General features: G+C 35.7%; 1 protein-coding gene across 4 annotated transcripts; it reads right to left on the bottom strand.

The window, feature by feature from the left end:
• Positions 1–1724: 1724 nt before the first annotated feature.
• LOC114319250 (glucan endo-1,3-beta-glucosidase 11-like) lies at positions 1725–22746 on the bottom strand. 4 transcript variants are annotated; one of them, XR_014349561.1, is made up of 4 exons: positions 22332–22746; positions 18309–19336; positions 8399–8546; positions 1725–2226 (listed from the first exon to the last, which is right to left on the bottom strand). XR_014349561.1 is itself a non-coding variant. In XM_082903366.1 (3 exons), the coding sequence occupies exons 1-3, from the start codon at positions 22393–22395 to the stop codon at positions 8469–8471; spliced, it is 1170 nt and encodes a 389-aa protein (XP_082759492.1). In that variant the 5' UTR covers positions 22396–22746; the 3' UTR covers positions 8250–8468. The 4 variants fall into 4 exon arrangements, 1 of the variants encoding a protein (XP_082759492.1); XR_014349560.1 differs by lacking the exon at positions 1725–2226 and adding an exon at positions 5810–6167 and having other exon boundaries at positions 22332–22744; XR_014349562.1 differs by lacking the exon at positions 1725–2226 and adding an exon at positions 6044–6617 and having other exon boundaries at positions 22332–22744.
• Positions 22747–23440: the final 694 nt, after the last annotated feature.

Genomic DNA, 23440 nt, shown 5'->3' with positions numbered 1-23440 from the left:
GCCTGACTAGATGTAGATGAAGTGAGGGGTGACTGCTATAGAAACTGGACCAATGAACTCTGCTTGACTCACCTCCGTCTAGTAACCGGTGGGAGCGAAATAAGCACGGGCTGTCCCCTAACAAAATCTCTGACTTTGCAGAGCCTTTTGACACAGGTCCAGAGAACTTGGGGGATATCCGAACTTTTCGAAGCTATGGTGTTATACTACCTAGCAAAAAGTAATAAAGCAAAAAGAAAGCAGTAATCAGAAACAGCACAGCACCTCAGCTACTGATGTTAACAACACATAGATGTAATCAAAGCTGTAGGACTGCACTCAACACTAAATTCTACCCCCAAAATAGATACCAAACTTGCAACTGATATGCACATTCCTGTACAGTTCCACTGTAAAGCACATACCAATTAAGTGAGAGCCAAGACACTGCTATGAGGGGGTAGGGTTACCCTGTCCTAGTTTCATCAGGAACTAGGGTTTACTATTCAAACAAAGCGATTTCATGCAATCATGTATTCCAGTAAGCATCATGTCCTAATTTGGAACAGTCTTTATGGCTTTTCAATATTCTACTAGGCCAAATGGTCAAAAGGGTACCTCAACAAAACTACCTAATATACCTCTCACGCCTAACACCGAGAAGTGAAAGGAGGATCAAACGGTACAGCGGTAGTCCAGATCCAAGGGTTGTGTTCCCATCATGGTAGAGCCTGTGACCGGTCAGCCTTTTGGCAAGCATTTAGGCAAGCCTCCGACAAACCGTCTAGGAATAGTAGATGGCAAATACAGTGACTTAAAAGCACCAAAGCAAATGCAATACAAAGAAACGTATACGTGTAGATGAAAGTTCATATCATGAATTTCAAGTCAAGTTCTCTAATCTCCCCAGCAGAGTCGTCAGAAACTGTAGCTAAACTGTAGCTCAACTTTTTCTCACCCCCTTTTGAAAGACAAATAAGCCCTACAATTTGGACTCCCGCGGTTCTGAATCTAATCTCACAAGTGCAATGTGAAATAGATAAACACCAAAGAGTCCAAATCCGACAAATATTTTAGAAAATCAATTTTGAATCAAATTGCCAAAAATGGACTACTTTGCTAGATACAGAGTCGCTACCTAAATATTTTTGAGAAATTTAGGAAACCCATGACTTATGCCAAAGGCCACGTGTCCATCATCACCAAGATTGTCTCGGCTCGGGAACTTACGTACGACAGAGGAAGGTCATGTTTGTTTTGAAAATTGTTTCGAATATGTACCACTTGAACAAGCGATCGCATATGAACATTACTCAAATTATTCCAATTCAAGCAATTAGCCTTTATTCATAAGCCTTCAAGCAATTATAGCACTTATGCAATTAGCCTCATGGTAAGCATGCTAAACATGGCAACAATCACACTCATGTAATATGCAAAAGTGAGTAAAGGCACACCTAGTACTCCAAGCCAAAAAGATAAAAGAGTTAGAAAAATGCATGATCCCTAACTATGCAATATGACTAATGCAACACATGCGAGATGCAATTTATTAGGCTCGGCTACTAATATGGCATATGAACCAATTTCATAGCATACGATCTAAGCACGTATTCAAAGAAACACTAAACTAACAATGCAAGTTAGAATGACGAACCGAGCCTCAATGCGTACAATACAAGTGGATGTAAGCATGAAGTATACTAATCAAAACGCGATGCCCTAAACTAACCATCATAAGCAAGTAACTAAAAGGGAGAAAGACGTAAGATTGGAAGACATATACGTTATTATAACATTGCACCCTCACACAGGAGGGTCCGAATGAATTATCTAGCTAACTAATTAAAGCTAAACTAATTAAGCTAATTATTACAACAAATAAATTAACTATTCTAGCTAATTATTTACAACACGTAGCGAATTAGCAATTCTAACTAATTAATTACAAAGCCACTATGTTAAGAACAATACTAATATATTAATAACACTGATTCTGATGCTCGATGGAAGGCCCATGCATGAATGCGGTTTTGACCTGAAAAAGTCAATGTTTCTGCTGCTGAATGTCTCTGTTGCACAATAGATTACATGCACTGATTTCCACCTCTAGATCAACTTTGTTCTGCTTCAGGAGAACACTGTTGAATTTTACACTAGTAGCCGGCAGGGGGCCTACCGTCCACTAAAGGTGGCCTGCCGGCCACCAACAGGAGCCTGTCGGCCACTGATGACAAAACTTCCCTACTGCAACAAAGAGCAAATAGAGTAAAGACAGTATATTCTCAAGAGTTTGTTTGTACAATTTACCTCTTCTTATCATGAACAGATCAAAGGAGTAGTAAGTTTGGTTCATAAACCATCAATGGAAGCAATTTCATTGCATGATAGCTCATGAACCAAAGTATGCAAGTTCAATAAATATAACAAAATAAGACTCTAAAACCCACTTCTCTTTCATGAATTGATCAAGGGAAGTGGTGACATTGGAAATTTGAACCATTTCATCACTAATGAGTATGAAATGCCTCAAGCTTCCATGTGTTCAATTAACGTCTGATTGAACACAAAATCAAATTCTTATCTTGCACCATTTTAGTCCCATTTTTATTACTTCATTTTAGTTACCAACCATCCTTTAATTGATTAAGTCCAAATGGTGAGTTTAAGTCATCTAAAGGAAAAATGGCTCAAACCAAGAGTTGCTTTGGGCATGAAAGAGACATCATACCGTTGGTAATGAACCCCCAAAGGTATTAAACCATTAAGCATGACATCTCAATCTCATGCTTAAATAAACAAGTAGTTTGAAACCACTTTCAAAGAAAAAAAGAAAAGCCAAGAAATGAGGGAGGTTGCAGAGGTGAGTAAGAATGATCATAAGTATGGAAAGCCATAAATAAACACTATCAACTCAAAGGAGATGGTGTCTAAGGCCTAGAACACCAAACTCATGAGGACAATTATACTATAAGCATGCAAAACAAAGCTCAAATGCAACTATCAATCAAAAATAGTGCTAAAACAGTCTGAAAACAGTCCTAAAACATACTGGAGTTAAGACAAAAATAGCTAAATTAATAAGCTAAAACATAGCACAAGCTAGGCTAGTAAGCAAGATACAAGAATGAGAGGCTAACCCCTCCAAATTTGGACTTCAAATCATGATTTTAGCCACTGAAATGACTTTGAAAATCAGTGTTTAAAGGCTTAAAAAAAGATAGTGCAAGGGTGGGAAACACAAGGGTAAAAGCCTTCAAAGTAAGGTGTAAAGAAGGGTGAACCACCCCTCAACCTTTATTAGCCTTAAAACTCAAGTTTCAGCCCAAAAATACAGAGGTTTTATAACCCAAAGACAATTGGAAAATAGCAAGAAAAATAGTACATAAAGCAAGTAAAGAGAGGAAGCTTTATACCTTTGAAGAGGAAAACCAATTCCAAGCAACAAAACAAAGCAAACACACCCTCAAAAGCTCAAACAAGGCTCAAGAATACCTCAGCTCAAATACGGAAAGGTTTGGTTAAGAGTGTATAGGTAAAGGTGAAGGATATGTAAGCAAGGGTTAAGAAATTTACAAGAGAGAGAGAGTAAAAATTTTGCTCCAAAATTTTTCTAACCCCCAAATATGAGGGAGGTCATCTATACATAGAAAACTTGAATTTTTCTCATAAACATCCATCCATACACGTGGGAGCAGATGCATGCATCTGTGCAAACAGCTGGCACAGTTGTCACAAGATATCTGCAAAAGACATTGGTTGGCAGGCCACATTAGTGGCCGACAACCAAAAGTGATGGCCGGCGGCCCAATACAGTGGTCGGCAGGCCACTAGGGGTTGCAAGCTTGAAAAACCAAGGATTGATCCAAAAATGAGGCAACAGGAGTGCAAGGTTTAAAAGGCTCAAAGCTGTGGCATTCCGCTAAAGACTTCGAGCACTTGATAAGCATATAGACTCATCATCTGGTGTGCAAGCAATGACGTCCAAGTTATAAGTGCCGTCAAAAATGAAATGTCTACATTGTGGATGATTGAAAAATGTATTGTACGACTAAAATGGCATAAAAGGCAAAGTATTGGGACTGTCGGCGTAATTTTCCTACATATTTTTTAGAAAAGTGCATAGAATATGTAGTAGTTTATATTCTGTGCACTTTTTATAAAAACAAAACACAAAGTAATAAATAAATTATTTGTCTGTAAGATTTTTGTTTTAACAAATCAAAATGATCAATGTTATATAAACAAAAAATTTATGTAAATTTTTTTTATCTTTAATGATGTGGCTGTCATGAATTCTATCATTTTAAAAGAGGTAAATTATAAATACACTTTCTAAAATTTGATTAAAATATGATTTGCTTTTTATAGTTTTAAAAATTATATCTCGCCCCTTGAAATTTTTAATTTCATAACAAACGACTCATTTTATTAATAAATTATTAAGTCATTAAATTTTTTTTAATGATGTCAAAAATTTATTTTAATTAATAAGTCAATAATTTTATCATTGTGTAAAAGAGCAGTTAGGTAATTTATTTTTTCAGTTAGTTCTGTTAAATAAAAAATTTTAACAATGGGCTATTTGTAATTTTTTGAATTACAGGGGACAATTTATATTTTAAGTAAATTTCAAATAGTATTTTTGTAATTTATCATTTTAAAAATAAAAAGTTATTAATGTGAGAAGAACTAACTATTTTAATTAATTTTTTTATTTTTTATAAAAAGACGTATAAAAAATAAAGAAAATTATTGATATTTCAGTAGTGAATTTAAATTTTTTTTTAATTACTGTAGCTAGTTTCCAAACTTACTATTTAAAAATAAAAATTAATGTTATGCAAATAAAAAATACTAGAAATCTCAAATAAATTATCAAAGATTCTACGTATTAATCAATATAACTTATCTTTTAAAATTTATTATATATATTTTTTTCAAATCAGTAAAAGGTCAACGTAATTTATCAATTTTTTTTTTTAATTTATAAATTAATTTCTGGTCAAATTATGATCAGAAATCAGGATATTTTCAAAGGTCACATCCACATAGCTAATCCTTTTGCCGACAAAGTTTAGGTTGTTGGGCTGTCGTGTGTGATCATCTTCCACAATACACTGCAAATTCGCTTGGTTACTAATTAATTAATTGATTGATTAGAGCCCATTTTTCTACCAAACCCATGACGACTGTATTTGGGGAAAGCCTATAGGTATATTGTGATATTTTGGAAAGTTAGTAAAAAATTAATTTTTTAATTTTTTTAATTTATTTTATATTTTTGTGAGTAAAAAATGTGAGAGGTGACGTAACTCAAAATGTTTAAAAAGTTAAAAGCTCACATTTTTTTTGCTTTCCAAAAAACCCCATTGTTATATATTTTTTGAAAAATGATTAAGAGTACTAAAAGTGGTGCCAATAATGTGGCAGTGGACGGGGCTTTTTTTTTTTTTTTTTTACATTGCCAATGTATTAGTGCTATTAGTGATTTTTTTTTTAATTATATGAATCATAGTTGATATTTTTGTGGTGTGTGATATTTTTTTTATGTTAAATGTTATATATGTTTTTTTGGTTGAACTCATGATAATTTGTTATGTAATTTTGAAGTAATATTATGTATTTTGTAATACTATTACAAAAATATATAATATTTTTATAAAATATATAATTTCATTTCTCAATCACAAATTATCATAATCTCTATAAAGAAAATAGGTAATATTTACTATAAAAATATATAACAAATATTACAAAAATATGCAACTAATACACACACTTGTATGTAGCATAGGATTTCCCTTATAGGAGGAATTACAACATAGTAGGAATAAGAAAAAATTATAAAAATATATAAGACGTAAGTGATTTTGTAATGAAATGTTAAAAAAAATAAAAAAATTCTGTATATAATTCTCCTATTGTATATGACTTTTTTACACAATTCATTAGAAAACCAATGATTACTCAAACCAAGATACAGTCAATTCAGGAACTCTGTCCACTAGAAAATCTACAATTGTCATTATGTGATTCCTCTGGCTGGCAAGAAACTATAATTATTCCTCAGTAGCGAAAATTTTATAATTAATAGTCTCCTCTCTCGGAATGGCTAACAAGGATATCTTGATGATCTCTACAAAGGGGCGCTGCCTTGGACCTGCGGGAGAGTAAGGAGGATTTTCCTATAACAAAAAAAAAAATTCTATAATTAAGACTAATAATCAAAATGACCAATAAATTTGTAGAAAGAAAGACAATAGCCTATTTTGTCACTCTGATTAAAAGTTAACTTTTTGATATTTTAATTTTTTTTTAGGTTATATCATATCTTTATTTTTAGTATATTTTTTCATAAAAAATCAAAAATTAACTTTTAACCTACTTGTCAAAATAGGCCAATTTTGAAAAAAAAAAAGGTTGACCTTTGGAGTTGGATCGTAAAAGAGCCAAGACTATAGAGATCACTCTTAAGTGGTGCTACATTCCAAAACTATTCAACCATGTAACGATAAATCGCGAACTTGTACATAGGCGGGGGATTCAAACCCATACTCCTGACACTAGACACGTTTTACTCAGGCATGAAAGGTTTGTTCTACCAACTATATGTATTGTTACCCGGATGGCTAATCCTGAAAAAATAGTTTTAAAGTTTTAATGTTGAATAAAATACACCATTCGTCTCCAAGTATGATGAGATTCTGAAGTAGGAGAGTTCTAAATGCATTTCAAAAAAATCGTTGGATACCATACATTTGTTTTTTTGATATCATTATATCTCTACCACCATATTCTATCATTCTAGATGTTGCCACTACTGCAGTCATCCCATGCTTGTTTCCTTTCACTTCATTTGAAGTCATAACTCTTAGTTCTTACTACCAGTGTTGAAGAAATGGTAGTTGTTCAAACGTAGACCATCGAACAAATGGCAATGGTTAGAATATAGACTACTAAGCAAATGGTAGTGGTTTGAACAAAGACCACTGAAATTGATCTAGCGTTGTTGAAAGAGGACAGGGTAGATCACAAGGGGGTGGTAGCCACAACAATATTTAGAGGAGAAGGAGATCGCCAGATTTAGATAGACTGAGAATGAGAGATCATGACGGGATTAGAGAGGAATGAAAGATCGCAAGGTTTAGGGTTAGGGCTTTAGGAGAAAAGTAGAGGGGACAATGGGTAATGGGAAGAGAAAAGTGGGGATGGATGGAGTTGGGTGGGCTTGGGGTGGGTATGGATAAGTTAGAATTAATTGGTATGTTCAAAGAAAAAGATTAAAATTCAAGAATGAAGTACTCAAAAAAATGAGACATCCAACAAGTTTGGAATACATTAAGATCCCTTAAAAGTATGTCGTAAATATCACTTTGATACTTGAACTTTTAATTTTAAGGTATACAATTTGAGTCACTCAAACAACTTGTCTAAAATATTTGGGAGAGGAGATCGCCAGATTAAGGAAAAGTAAGAATAAGAGATCATGACAAGATTAGAGAGAGGAATGAGAGATCGCAAGGCTTAGGGTTAGGGCTTTAGGGGAAAAGTAGAGGAGACGATGGGCAACAAGTAGAGGAAAAGTGGGGACGGGAGTTGGGTGGCTACCTGAGATGGTGTGGTCAATGATAGAAGTGACACTGAATATGGGAAGGGCTTGAGATGGGTATGAGTAAAGTTAGAATTAATTGGGATGTTCAAAGAAAAAGAACAAAATTGAAATTTAGGAATGAAATACTCAAAAAAATGAGACATCCAACAACAAATTTGGAATACATTAAGAGACTCCCCTAAAGTATGTCATAAATATCACTTTGATACTTGAACTTTTAATTTTATTAATTTTATCATTAAGGTATACAATTTGAGTCAAACTAGTACAATTTCAAACAAATTTTCTAAATCATATAGCTGCCCAAAGTTATTAAATTTTCTCACTCAGATGAAGAAAACTAAACGTAGCCTTGTAATGTCGAGAGAATTGAAAAAATTTAAACTTTGTAGACCAACACATATTTTAGGGACTAAAGGTGAATTTTATCATTATTTTGCTAATGATTTAGACGACCATTTGTATATGGATCAATTCGATCCAAATTAAAAAAATTGGGGGCAAAATTGATAAAACTGAAACTTGAAAAAAGCAAAATAAAAAGAAAACACATTTTACGAGAAGAAATGCCCAATTGCCCATCAATGGTAGGTCCAATCCCTCTGTGACTGAGATCCCAAACACTTTGTCATATGAACAATCAACACCAGAATACTAAATAGCAAAGAAGATTTATTTCCAACTAATAAATGTACATTGCTAAAATAGCAATAATTGATCAGCAGTTCATACTGTGATTTTGCTCAGTAACAAGAATCGATGATGTATTTGTGATACGCAGAAATATGAAATGAGATGCCAAACCTGTGACTATGGAAAACTTCTGAATGCTAGCCTTGTATATAAATCTAAGAGTGACCCAAAATTTGCTTTGTCATGAATTTATAAAGAGTAGTAGCACCAAAGCACATAGCACGGAGTAGGGTCCGGACCAACCTCGAGCTTGAATATCCTGTAATATTGCCAAAAAAAATGTACAAAAGAAACAGCCAGTGATGTAATAGCAGCTTAAACGGTGCCCTAATAAGATGACTGCGTATTCAGTACATCTAGTACTACTTGATCCTTTTCTTTCTTATGCATGTTGATAAACGAAGCTTTAAAAGTTTGTCTCCAGATTTTTATTGTTAAGATGCTCGATCTTGAGTAGAGCAGCTTTAGTTTTTGTTACTAATTGCATAATAATGTTTCCAAATAAACAAAGAACAAAATAGAAGGGCATCATGAATAAAGTAAAGTGAATTTTGGAATAAGAAAACTAGTTTTGGGGACAAATAACATTACTTCCCATACCAATTCAAAAATCAAAAGCTGACTTGGAGCTGTTTCATAGGTACTGATAGTGATGAAGTGAAACTTGACAATTTCTCTGTTTACACATGTTTTTCTCCACAATTTCATGATATGCGGTGATTGATCTATTCTACAACTCAATGTTTCCCTCCACAACTTTACCAAAGTGCATAAATAATCTTATCTCACCAAATTACAAAATTAATGTTTTTCTATTATTTTCTTACAAATTTTTCCTACTAATGAAATGCATGCAAGAAAGAAAAGAAGAAAAAAATAACATTCCACTTTTGTTTCTTTTACTCACTTTGTGCCATTTTCACCTTCCATCACTTGTTTCTTTCTAATCTAAGAAGCATGGACACGGACACGGACACGTGACACGACACGAATACGACACGGACACGCCGACACGTTAATTTTAAAAAAATGCAGGACACGACACGTGGAGGACACGCATGAAATATATAATTTTATATATTTATTATATGTTATATATATGAATATATCATTCAAAGATAATAAAAAATGCAATATAGCACTACTTCCTATAAATTTATATGGTTTTTGTTTTATTATTGTATCTTAAGTTGTTTTGTTCAAACTTATAATTAGTTTTACATATCTATAATCAATAGACACATGTGTTTAAACAATTGACACGTGTGTCCTCCAAGTGTCCAAAGAGTGTCCGGGTCTTTAAAAATATTTAAAAAATAGGACACGTTTTGAAGAGTATCGGACACGTGTCCTAAGAGTGTCCAAAGAGTGTCGGTGTCCGACACGGACACGACACGGATACGTCACCTTCTTAGAAGTGTCCGTGCTTCTTAGTTTCTAATCAAACGGAGTCAAATGGAAAACTTGCAGGATTTTTAGAAACAAGGCTAGCATTCTCCGGACAGCCAATATTTTTAGAGGTTTTAGTGTGGAAGTAAGGGACAAAGGGTAGAGGAAAAGGTTATGGTTTCATATAAATTCTATCGGCTATGATTTTGGAGCTAAAAATGTGGTTGTTTGGGGAGTATAAATAGTAAACTGGATTAGTGCACCTTATTTTTTTTAGGATTATGACTCATAATAAGGAAACTAAAAGACCCAAAAACAGTATATGACCCATAATACAACTCATGGGTAACCCCTACAGCACTTGTCAAAAAATTATAAATACCAAAATACACCTATTTCCAAATACCTATACAAAAATAAATAAATAAATATTTCTAGTAGCATTATAACGTAAAAGGAAACGCCAATTTAAAGTTAGTCCCATAAATGATTATATGATTTCCAAGACATGATCAAAACGAAACTATAAATTTCCCCACTTTTTCTTTCATGTTCTGCATCATACTATCTGAAGAAAAGTGCTATTGAGGAAAAATAGCAAGAATGGGTAGTAGTTTGCTGAGTTGTACGGTTGCAAATGATCCAAGTCAAGTCAAATGAAATAGTGGGTTGACCTAGCACGGCTTCAAAGATCAATTAGCTTTAAAATTTGTTCAAGCTTTCTTAGTTAGCTACCCCACAACAAAGTTGATGAAAGGCCCAAATAAGCTCATTTTCTATGGACACTGGTGCTTATTAGCTTATTTAGCTGAGCTTAAAAGATAAACTAGTCTCAAAATACAATTAACCTAGGCTTGTTTATATTAGAACCCGATATCAAACAAGTTTCTAACTACCCAAACACAAGCAAGCTCAAGTAGCTTTATTAATTTTCCAAACCAAGTTGAATGAAATCAGGGCGAAGTGACAAAAAGGTCTATGAAGGAATAAGATGCATTTAAGGACAAACAAACTCTGTTATAGTCTCGTGGAAATAGAAGTGACATTGAAATATGATTTGGTCCAAAAAAACAAAGGGTTTCCACCAACTCTCTCGAATATCTGTATGAGTGTGAGTACTTGAGTGAAGATAACAAAATTCCTGTCAGTATCCTTCCCTTGTTTAACCCTTACCAAAGCTTCCTGAAATCTTCATCTTCTTTGGTCACTAAAGTAGTTCGTCGTTTATTGTCCAATTATGTCTCGGCTTTGGATGCTTCTTGTTGCAACTCTTGGTTTCATTTGGATGCAGCTGGGTTCAATGTTGGAAGTTTTGCAGAGTTGGGGTGGGGGTCGCATTGGGTGAAGGCGTCAAAAGGCATGGATGCTTGCATCCCACTGTTTGATGTGGTTGATTTGTTTTTCAAGGTGTGTCTCATTCCGTTTCGTGGTTGGAAAGGCGGCTTCCTTTGATGTTAGGTAGTTGGGTTACGGGTTTGGTTGATCCGGATATCTTGGCTTTTGTAGATTTTGTGGACTTGATTTCTTAGTTTTGTTGCCCTTTTGTGGACTGTTCCTTTTTGTATTCTTTGCATCATCTTGATGCTTTTTTAATAAAAGTTTGCTTATTTATCAAAAAATAAAAAGTAGTTCGTCAACTTTTTTCTACTCCAAGATCTTCAGCTCTAAAGGATATGTTCAAGCTTCTCGTCTTGATCAAGGTCTCATTCCAACTACTGAGGCTGAGCAGTTAATTACTTTGCAAATTCCAGATGATCTTCCTTGACACCGGGAACAAGGCTACACTCATCTCCACTTTGGAGTGATTTTTTGTTTTGCTTGCTTTTTTTTTTTTTTTTTGATAACTCGGTATCCACTTTGGGGCTACATTTCATGGCAGAAAAGGACACCCAATTGTCTCATCTCATCACGAGTTGCCCTTATGGATACCAGATTCCAAAAATATCAGCAAGCTTGTTTTGCTACTGTTCAGATGACTCTCAACCCTGGCACCATATTGTTGACTTTCTATCCAAATTTCAACATGCCTTTGGTAGATCCTCACCTACTCTAGGCTCTCAAGTTAAAGTTCAAGTTCAAATAGATGGTGCTCCTGCGGTCTCCACTACCTATGCCGCTACTCTTCATTGCCAAATGGCCTACAGATTCCAAAACCATGCTACAAAGCCTGTCCAATCTTTGGATCCTAGAATGCCACTCACCCAGATGGTTCTGTTGAAATCACTTTCCCTAAAGGTGATACTCCACCTATAGAACCTACGAATTTTTCACCTGAAATCAACGTGTTACAAACAGTCCTTGTTCACTCTTTTACTGCTCAAGGCTCTCCCATATATGTCCCTAATTTTAGATTCCACAACTTCTTTGATACTTGTGACTGCGTTGACTGTTTGGATGATCCTTCCTCTTACTTTGATGCTTCTGATGATGTCCTCAGAAGCGCCAAAAGGAAAAAGCCTAAATAACGACAATTGAAAGCCCGTTCTGAGAATGGTAATCCCACTGTTGGTCTTCTTGGCCAACCCTCTGGCAAGTTTAATTATTATGTGACTTATGGTGAATATCTTTCTCAACCTGCACCTCAATCTTCCTTACCAAGCACTTGTCAACCTGAACGTCCCAGTTCACCATTTGGTCCCACTGGAAATCCTCCTCTGGACTGTTGTATGTTTTCTCCATGTTCTTCTCGGAATGAAAATGATTTTCCTCCACTTGAGTTTTGTGGGTACTTGTACCACACCTGGCATGTGGCGAGCCCCTCAGGCGCCACATCATCAGTACCTTACCCACATGGCGGACCTACAAAGCACCACACATCCTTATAGGATTAATGGAGGTAGTATGCATAGCCTAAGCGGGGGCATGCACACCACAATAATGAGTCTTAGTATGAAGAGCCCAATAACAGGTAGCACCATGGCTTGCCTCAAGCCCATGCTCCTTCGTACCCAACTCACAACCCGACCAATAGCAACATAGTTAGGCCCTTGGCTCACTCATTCACTTAGCTGCCTAGGTTGAGAGTAGGACCTAGGCAGCCCTGCTTGGGATCATTGGAAGATTATGAACCGGAGGCTAAGGTCATGGGATCTTCGAGGTGATGTGGACCTTACACTCACGCCTCTGTTGTATACGTGACATCTATGAAGCACGGATACTCCGAAATGGTCCCCGTACGCGTATCGGATACGGATACGGATATGCGCCCGATACGGCGGGATACGTATCAGATATAGGAAAAAGAGTATCCTATTTTTTTTTATTTTTTTTTTAAATTTCGGATATATTTGGGATACGCGAGGATACTTGAAGGATACGATCGGGATACTTTCGGGATACGGCGGGGCAAAAAAATAATTTTGAAAACATATAACAAGGGTTAAACTATAAAATAACAAAATAGGTAAAATAAAACAAAAAAAAAACAAATCAACCAAACCCAACCTAGTCGCGACAGCAACAGCAAAGAGGAGAGGAGAGGAGTCGTCTCTATCAGCAGCTCGTCGTCGTGTCTATCAGCAGCTCAGCTCGTCGTCGTCTCTATCAAACAGGAGCTTGTCGTCTCGTTGAACAGTAGCTCGTCGATCGATCAGGTTCGTCCCTCTCTCTCTCCCTCTCGCTCGATCTCACTCTCTTTTTCTCCCTCTCCCTCTCGCTCGATCTCTCTGGTCTGGATGGACAGATCTTATAGCGATCCCGGGTTTTACCCTTGTTGTACAGTGATCCGGACATGTGTCCGTGGATGTTGGTTGTTGTTTATTATCTTGTTTGCATCCTTTTTACTTTGTATATTGAGTATGGGATGTGTTGGGCAGGTTTGTTACAGGTTGGTTGTGTTTGGGAGCCTGGTGTTGCTGCCCAGATTTTTGGCTCTTCGCTCGAGCCAGGAGTTTGTCGCTCGAGCGAGAGTGAGGTTCGTGTCTGGTGGGTCGAGCCAGGGTGGCTTCGCTCGAGCGAGTGTTGCGTCTGGTTCTGGACCTGAGAGTTGTATTTCCTGGCTCGAGCGAGCTTTTCGTGGCTCGAGCGGTCTGGGTTTTTCTTCACTCGATCGAGAACTTCTTGGCTCGAGCGAGAGTTTTCTGTGTTTGGTCGCTCGAGCGACCAAGTCTTCGCTCGAGCGAGCGTGTTTTATATCAGCGGACAGTAGCGTTTTTGAACATCACTTTTTCACTCCCTTTTTCTTTCAAAACCTAAATCCGAGACTCTCTCTCTCTAAACTTACATTCTCTCTAAGATTTGATCTCCCTAGAGTGTGAATCTAGCCTAGAGCCTTTGTTAAAAAGATAGAGGGCGTTGAGAGCTTTGATTTAATCTGAAAAAGTTTGGATTTGGAGCAAGTTGATTTTCGAGTCTTCATCTCCTTTTTGGCTTAAACTTTGAGGTAGGGATATCCTACTCCTCTCTATGGATTTTGTCTTTAAATTTTGGTATTTTGAGATGTTGGGCTTGGCTTGGTAATTTTGTGAAAGTTTGGGGCTTTTGTGTAATTTTACAAAAGTTGGGGTTTTATTCATAATAAACCTAGATGCATGTTTGGCATAGAGAAATGGAATAAATGTTGAATCATTGATGAAAATGGGACCTAAGGGTTGAAATGGTAATTATGGATAACGACCTAATTACATTGTTTAATTAATTGGGATAATTAATTGTGAGAAATGAGGAAATGAAATGTTGATTGAATATCCATTGTGCATTTATTTTCTGTTTAGAAATAACTGCTTTGGGCTATCGGTGGAGGATAGTCGTGATTGTTGTAGACAATGCATGATGATTAGGCAAACTGAAACTAATCAATGAAATGTGTCATGGAACTTGACGGTTGATAGAATACATTAACTGTATGTATTGGGTGATTGTATATAGAACCAATGTGTTTATATACGTTATGTGTAGAGGAGGAGATAGGGGATGTACTCCGCGGTTTAGGGGAAGATAGGGGATGTACCTCTAAACCGGATAGTGTTGGGAGAAGATAGGGGATGAACTCCGTAAACACAGCTCATATGCTTGTCTAGAGAAGTGAAGATAGAGCTTATATGCTTATCTGTGAATGTGGGATATTGTTGTTATACATATCTGTTGAGAATGTGGATATAGCTTATATGCTTATCTGAATGTGGGATATAGTTTTTATACATATCTGTGGAAATGATGATAGAGCTAACATGCTTATCTGTTGAAAAAGGGAAAATGAAAGGTAACTTAGACTCATAAGTTGTATGACATAAATGCGTAATTTATGTGAATGTATCTGTGTTAGCCATCTATCAATTGCTAATCTTTTAGTCATTGTTCATGGTTGGTTTAGTGTATTTCTACTGGGCTGTGGCTCACCCTATATGGGAATATCATTTTCAGGTACAGGTAGCATGCCACCTCCAAGGGCATAGCTGGGAGGCTAGAGGCGGACATACTTTTGTCGCTTAACTTTTGATGTATTACATGTAACTTCAAGCCAAGGGCTAAATGTGTAAACGAGTTAGTACTCTTTTGTTGTAACCAAGTGTTAACTTGGAAAGCTGTAAGCCCGTAGGGCATTTTGTTTTGATGTTAACATGTAATACTCATGTAATGGAACTCCGTTGAATAAAAGAATGTGGTTAGTTTATATGTAAATGCATGTCTTATCTGATGGGTTTAATGTTGTTATTTTGAGGGCGTTACAGATCTCCTTCGATCTGACTCTCTTCCTCTCTCGCTCTATCTCTCGCTTTCCCTTTCGACCTCTGTCGACCGGCCCATTTGATATGTATATATATATATTTTTTTTAGAAGTATACTCTGTCAGTAATATTTTTGGACCATCTGATATCATATATATATATATAGCTTTTATATTTGTAAATTTTTTGATTATTAGTTTAAAAGAATTAAAATAAGTTGAACTTTGTAAATTAGTTTAAATTAATTTCTTATAAGTAAATAAATAAATAAATAAACTTATTATTAAATAAATGAATTTTGTTAAATTCTTTTAAACTAATTTACTTATAAGAAATTAAACTAATTTTTAAACTAACTTACTTACATTTTTAAACTAATTTACAAAGTTCAACTTATTTTAATTCTTTTAAACTATTAATCAAAAAATTTACAAATATAAAAGCTAATATATATATATATATATATGATATCAGATGGTCCAAAAATATTACTGACAGAGTGTACTTCTAAAAAAAATATATATATATATATACATATCAAATGGGCCGGTCTACAAAGGTCGAAAAGAAAAGCGAGAGATAGAGTGAGAGGGAGAGATAGACCGAGAGAGGGAGAGAGTCAGATCGAAGGAGATCTGTCCATCCAGACCAGAGAGATCGAGCGAGAGGGAGAGGGAGAAAGAGAGAGTGAGATCGAGCGAGAGGGAGAGGGAGAGAGGGACGAACCTGATCGATCGACGAGCTACTGTTCGACGAGACAACAAGCTGCTGTTTGATAGAGACGACGACGAGCTGAGCTGCTGATAGAGACGACGACGAGCTGCTGCTAGAGACGACTCCTCTCCTCTCCTCTTTGCTGCTGCTGTCGCGACTAGGTTGGGTTTGGTTGATTTGTTTTTTTTTTGTTTTATTTTACCTATTTTGTTATTTTATAATTTGACCCCTTTTATATGTTTTCAAAATTATTTTTTTGCCCCGCCGTATCCCAAAAGTATCCCGACTGTATCCATGAAGTATCCTCGCGTATCCCAAACATATCCGAAATTAAAAAAATTAAAAAAGAAAATAGGATACTCTTTTTCCCGTATCTGATACGTATCCCACCGTATCAGGCGCGTATCCGTATCCGATACATATCCGATACGCGTACGGGGACCATTTCGGAGTATCCGTGCTTCATAGCACGAGAGTAATGCCTCTCTTTCTCATTTCACAAGAGTAGTGCCTCTCTCTCTCTCTCTCTCTCTCTCTCCACCTCTTTCATATTCTCTTTCATCTGCCCAAAAAAATCTACATGTCCTCCTTTAATGTTACAGTCGTTACTCTCTCTCCATTCTTTCTACCCATCTCTTCATTGTTCAAGAAAATCTCTACATTGATGTCTCTTTCTCTTCCATTACATATTACAATCTATCTATGTGTTCTTCGATCTCTCCTCCCAAAACCACTTTCCCATTTCACTTTTCCCCCAAACACCCCTTTTCCTCTTTAATCTCCCCTGCCACACTTCAATTATGGCAGCAATGGCTTTGAACAGGGGTATGTCTCTAGCCTCTCTTCCACTCCACCCCATGTTTCTCTCTCAAATCTATTTGCTTTGTTTGATTTAGAGTCATAGTATGAGACATGGAAGGTAATCTGTATTGATTAGGTTTTTAAAAAAAAGAACAAAAGAGAGAGACATCGCCAATTTTTCCCAAATTTCTTACTTGAACGAAATTCGACCACTAATATCAATTTCTAATGATACGATTTCACACTACTTTTCAGTCAATTATCGTTCGTGAAATACCCAACTTGATAGAGTCTATTCAGATGACAGGTAAAGGGCAAATGCAAGCCGACCGACCCATGAACACCCCTAAAAAATATATAATAGAGACTAACTAGATAATCAATAAGTACTAAATCTTTCTACCTTGTTGTATATCTTCTTGCATCCGTGCAATCTATTTCTTACTACATTTATAGCAATCTAAATCTAAATCAATTAAAACTTCTCTTTTTTTCCATTTAGAAAAGAGCATATCAATGCATACCGAAACGGCCATTGCACGTGTGAATTTCCGTTACACCACTAAAGCAGGTGTAACAGGTAGTGCCTACCGCCACAACCATTACGTAACGGCTACAACAGTTACGTAACACCACATTTTGAAACCTTGGTAGTGACATAACTTGGTATCAAAGCTCTTCAACACCCTCTCCATTTGCATTTATCTTTCCGTTTGCATTTTGTTTCTCTATATGTTTGGTTGTTTGCATCTTCACATGCAAGACGGGGTTGCACATGAGCGAGGGTGTTGAAGAGCTTGATATGCATTGTTAGACCCATTTTCTTATAGCTTAGGTATTTGGGACTGGTGGTGATCTAACAACTTGGTGAAGGTAAATTTAAATTTCCTTTTGGCTTAAAAAATAAATAAATAAATAAAAAATAACTAGTGCCACAAATCTATTCAGTGTGTTTGGTTTGAGTCTTCTGGATTAAGTTTTTTGAAAACTGAGTTTTTTGATTTTCGTGTTTTTTTTGTTTTTAGTGAATATTTTTAAAATTTTAAATATTTTTTTAACTTTTTTAGATGCACCTTATTTAGATATATCTAAAAAGTAAAAAATTTGTGAAAAAATATTTTAAAAAATTAATAAATACATAAAAATACAAAAAATGTATTGAATTGTTGTATTTTTTTTTTTTTTTTTGTATTTTTGATATTTAGTGAATTTTTAAAATATTTTTTTTATAGTTTTTTTACTTTTTAAGTGTATTTATGTTAGGTGTGTCTAAAAAGTAAAAAAATTGTTTAAAATATTAAAAAAATTCAATAAAAACAAAAAAATACGGAAAATAAGAAAATAGAATTTTCTGAAAAGTATTTTTGGAAAAATGAAACCAAGCAAGCTTAAGAGAAGAACTAGATCTAACAATAAAATAATACATTTCAAAAGGGTAAAAAAATTCATACCTTCAAAGACAAAATTGATGATGCTGCAGAGGAAGATTTCAGCCCAGCAAACCCAATATTATACGAAATGCTCCCATCAGCTTTAAACAGTCCAAAGTTCCTCTCAGAAGTTGGACCTTGCTTCAAATCCTCATTAAACACTGCAAAGACATATGCCTTCAACACACTTTTCGGCCGGCGCGGGGTTCCCTTCTTATAGGCAAGCCTCTTACGCAGGTTATAATTATAAGTTCTGGCATTGTTTACTGTGGCAGCAGCTTCATTTTGATCTCCACGAGATGCCCAACCAGTCTCTGTAACTATAACTTCCATCTTTTTAAATCCAGCGTCTTCCAGAGCAGCGTAAGCCGCATCTATCTGAGCATCAAGCAGGTTGTCATAATGTAGATTAGCTTTCTGATCATATATTCCGTTAGTTGATTGGAAAAGAGCATAATTTATATCAATTTCTTTTGGATTATACATGTAGGCCAGAAATGGGTAAGCATTCAAACAGAAAGGGGACCCTATCAGCGAGAAGAACTCCAGTAGTGGCTTCATATATTGCACAACATTCCCATTGAAAGTACAGGAAGAGGGAGGGTAAGAATTATTAAAAACAGCCTGTGAATGAGCAGTAGAAATTTGAACTACATCAGCTAACTGAAGCGTTTTTGTGGCATTGTAAATGTTTTTCACTGCACCCAAAAGTGCTTGCCAAAGTGATTGATCACTCCCTCCCAGAACTTCATTTCCCACAGCAATCCCACGGATGTGTGTCCCGGGAAGAAATGCCTGCACATTTTCTTTGACCCATGTCAGGGCATGGTCTGGGTTAGAACTCATATCTTTCACATATTCGTTTGGAAGTCCAACAACTAATTCAAGCCCTGTTCCACTAAAGGCCTTGAGAACACTGTGATTAGCATCATATATTCGAACATTCTTAATCTTTGCAGCTCGGAGGAGTGTAACAACTTTATCAGGAGAGGGGATGTCATCCGCAATTCTACCATAGTTTATCCCATAGGTTCCAGTGAATGATTCCACTGCCAGAATAGAAAACCACAATTCACAATAAGAAATAAATTTCATTCTAAAGAATAGCAAGACAATAACAAGCTTTGCTCAAACATGATATTTAATCATCAATATACATAAATTTCTCAAGCAAACACTACAATGCCACAACAAAAAATACTTGACTTGAATACAGTCAGTAGATTTTGGTACTGGATTTTACTTTTTGTTTTAACAAAATGTAAAAATCTATTTCTAAGATAATTTACGACAATGCAATTAAAATCCTAGGAAGCCCTAAAGTACAACATATTCCTTGAACTCAAGTCATACTAAGCACCCAAAGCAAATTTGAATTTTTTTTTCCCCTTTTCACATTTTAATACAAATAAATGAAGACCATATCAACCAGAGATGGAGACGCGTGAGAGCCAAGGAGGTCATCTGGCCCCCTCAACTTTTGAAAAATTATACTTTTGCCTCTACCAAAAAAACATATTTCAATTTAATTCTTCAATACGTTCCTAAATTTTTATATCACTATATTCTTCTTCATTTTTACTTTTTATTTTCAAAAAAAAATTGTTTAATTTGTCACCTTAAATGTTTAATTATGCTAAATTTTTTTATATAAATTTTATACTATACATGACCAATTTTTTGTCTATTTTATATCACTTCTTATATAAGTACTCATAATTGGTTCCTTTGTTTAGAGATAATTATTACACAATTAATGACAACTAATAATATATTGTGATGTAATTCAATGATTCAAAGCAGTGAAAAGAATTAATGATATATTGCAGCCGTTCCTTATAATTTATTCACTTTCTCTCTTATTTCTTTCTCTAGTCCTCTCTATGTCTCTTTTTGTGTGTGGAACTTGATATAATCTCGTTCTCATATTTTATGAGCTATGTGATTATTTTTTGAACCATGATGATCATCATACATAAAACAAAATTAATAACTAAAAAAGGGTAATGATCAGTGAACTTAAGCTTATATTTAAATATAACTTTTTTGCCTGATAGTGATTTTTAGCCCTACTACTGAATAAAAGTTGGGTTAAGTTGGATCAAGTTGGATCGTAATTTTTGTTAAAATTTCAACTCAATGATACCCCCTCTGGGCCAAAATCATGGCTCTGCCATTGATATCAATTGCAACATCTGTGCATCATACTCTAAAAACATCATGGCAACTTTGCATATTGATTTCAATAATAAAAAATATAAAAAATAATATATGATTGGGAATTTAACAAGCAAGTTTGCAATATATTATATATATTTTGATAAATACAAGCAAGTTTGCAAATTGATCAGAGCAAAGACAATCTTGAAGCGTGAACTAGTATGGATCAAAACTTCTCCATGGTAACACCTCCAACTAGATGAATCTAGTAACAAGTATTTGTAAGAGGGGCTAATTTGAGCCCACTAAATTATTTAGGCCCAATAGCCCAAGATTAGTGGGTCCGAATTTATCGCAAGTCCAAGAATCGGTGGGCCCAGATTTATCGCCATCAAACGGATTGAATCGCTCTAAGCCTCGAAAGGGTTCGGATCCACGAACCTAGAGACTTACTCAGGCCCGGACTCGAAAGGGTATTAGGCAAGCCTAGAGATCCGAGGCACTCGGACTCGAAAGGGTTCGGATCCACGAACCTAGAAGTCCGAAATACATGGCTTCGAACGGATTCAGACGCAATCTAGAAGTCGCTCCGTTAATGAGTCCCAGAACACTTGCGAGCTCGGAGCTTTCCGGGATCTACGCACCAGAACTATGGGCGTAATGGAGTTCGAACAAAGGACCCGATCCCGAGGACGGTGAGTGGAGACAAATTCACTCTTCGGTTAAACTAGCCTATACCCGGGTCGAGGTGGCACGACCCCGGGGGGTCCATGAGACTCGGCAATATTTTGCGGCAGGACGTCCTCTGGGACTACCCCTGACCCTTTGGGATGATTGGGGATCATTGGTTAGGTGTGGCTAAGAAGAAGGGTTCGCCGAGGGATTGATCTCCTCTTCGGGGTTTTCTCATCCTCGGAGAAGTCACCTCCTCGGAGAGGTCACCTCCTCGGACAAGGTGGTTAGAGAGAATAACCCCCATGTGCCTTGCACATGGGCTCCTTCCTACATCATGAGGTGCCTATAAATAGCACCCGCCCATAGCTTTACAAGGGATGGATTTTGAAGATTTTTAACTCTTGGGAAAGAACTAATTTCCCTTCTCCATTATCAACCTTGAGAGTGAAAGTGGGAGATCCCTGGGAGAGCCTTGCCATTATTCTCTCTCTAGCCATTTTGCCTTCTTCTTCACCCAATCTCTTATCTCCATCATCTCCTTTGTTGTTGTGTTCCTAAGTTGAGGTTATTGAAGAATCTAAGCCTCTCATCATATTCTAGAGAATTCGAAGTTGTTCTTCAAGGATCTTCGAAGATCTTCGAATTTTCCAACTCCTTTCTTGAACCCTCTCCTACAGTATTCATGATAAATCAAAAGAAGACCCTGCTAACGACTGCCCACTTGGTTGGGTAAGGATCAAATAATGCCAAAAAAATGTTAAATTCAATGCACGTCTCACATATTCTCGTGCACTAACATGTTCCTATACACTTTTCACATATTTTTATACTCTTTTTACACATATATCAACATTAATAAGTACATCAATAATAAGTCAATCAAAAGAAAATTTGAAGTTTTTGGCTAGGTAAGCACTAAATTCATGCATCCTAAAAAAAGTGTGCAGATGAAAAAGAAAAAATTTCATCGTAATAGTAAAGTGCTTGAATAGAAACAACCACAAACTCTTCATCAAAATTTTCAAGAATTAATCACCCAAAGGTAATCATCTCACCAGTTAAGGAATAAACCCAAAACAGATTTGATTCAACATACAAATCTTCTACCCAATTTTTAAACCCACAAGCATACATATAGATATATACACACACAGAACATCCAATATGCCATTAGAGAACATTCATGATAGACTTCATTCGGAACAGTACCGTTGGGAGTGAAGAAGATAGAGAACAGGAGAAGGAACCGGACTGAGAAACAGGAAATCTTCATTACTTCGGATTGAGGACGATCAAATCCCGTTCAATTCGTTCGATACAGAGCTTGTTGTTGTTAGTTCGATGATATGCCATAAGACGAACCAGAATACAGTTGACTAATCTATGTAGACGAAGACTGTTCTTCTTCTCTCTCCATCATCTATTAGCATAAATTTGAATGTTTCTCTCACTCTCTCTCTCCTCCGGCGGAGACTGGCGGAGAGTAGGGGATTCCGGCAACCGGAATGCGGTGGTTCAAGGCGGAATAGGGTGGGTGTGGATTGGCGGTCGTTTTCTTGGAGAGAAGGGTGAATTTGATTTTGTCGACTCGGAATTCAAATTATTAATACCATTAGTTAATTGCGGCCTTTATCATTTTTTTCAATAATTTATTAGAGCATTTCCATCCGTTTACCTAAATTTTATTTTAAAATATTATTAAAAAAATTCATTTCCTATTTTAAAAATTATTTTTTTATTTATTTTTCTCCATAGATTATCTATTCTTTCTCAATTCTATTAACAAACTCCCTATTTTTTTTTATTAAAATATAATTTTTAATTATAAATTTAAAAAAAATAAAAATCATAAATGTGTATTACAGTCCCTAAACAAAGCAAAGCAAAATATATATATATATATATATAAGGGAGTTACAGTGACTCCCTAAAAATAGGGAGTCACTATAGCAAAAACTAATTTAGAGAATCATTTAAGGGAGCTGATGCAAGTGTATAGGGAGCCACTTGTCCCTCAAAATAGGTCAGGAGGAGCTTTAGGGCATCTGGTGGGAATGCTCTTGAGATGTTAATTATAATTTATTGAATAAATTATACTTACACCCCTAAAATTTGAATTTAATACATATCACTCTTGATGTTTGAGAAATTATACTAATCCCCTGTCATTGTAATTATTTAGATGGAATAAAATATTGAACTCATACATACTCTCTTTTCTTCTTTTGCTTTTTTTTTTTTTAACGTAATTTTCTCTATTTTTCTACTACAAATTGTTGTCTTTTATATAAGCAGGGATTGTGAAATATAACTATTAA

Source organism: Camellia sinensis, chromosome 13 (assembly GCF_055761805.1).
Source record: "Camellia sinensis isolate YWXY chromosome 13, ASM5576180v1, whole genome shotgun sequence".
NCBI classification, from domain to species: Eukaryota; Viridiplantae; Streptophyta; class Magnoliopsida; order Ericales; family Theaceae; genus Camellia; species Camellia sinensis.
Note: the sequence above shows the minus strand (reverse complement) of the source record. Positions and strands in the feature narration are given on the sequence as shown.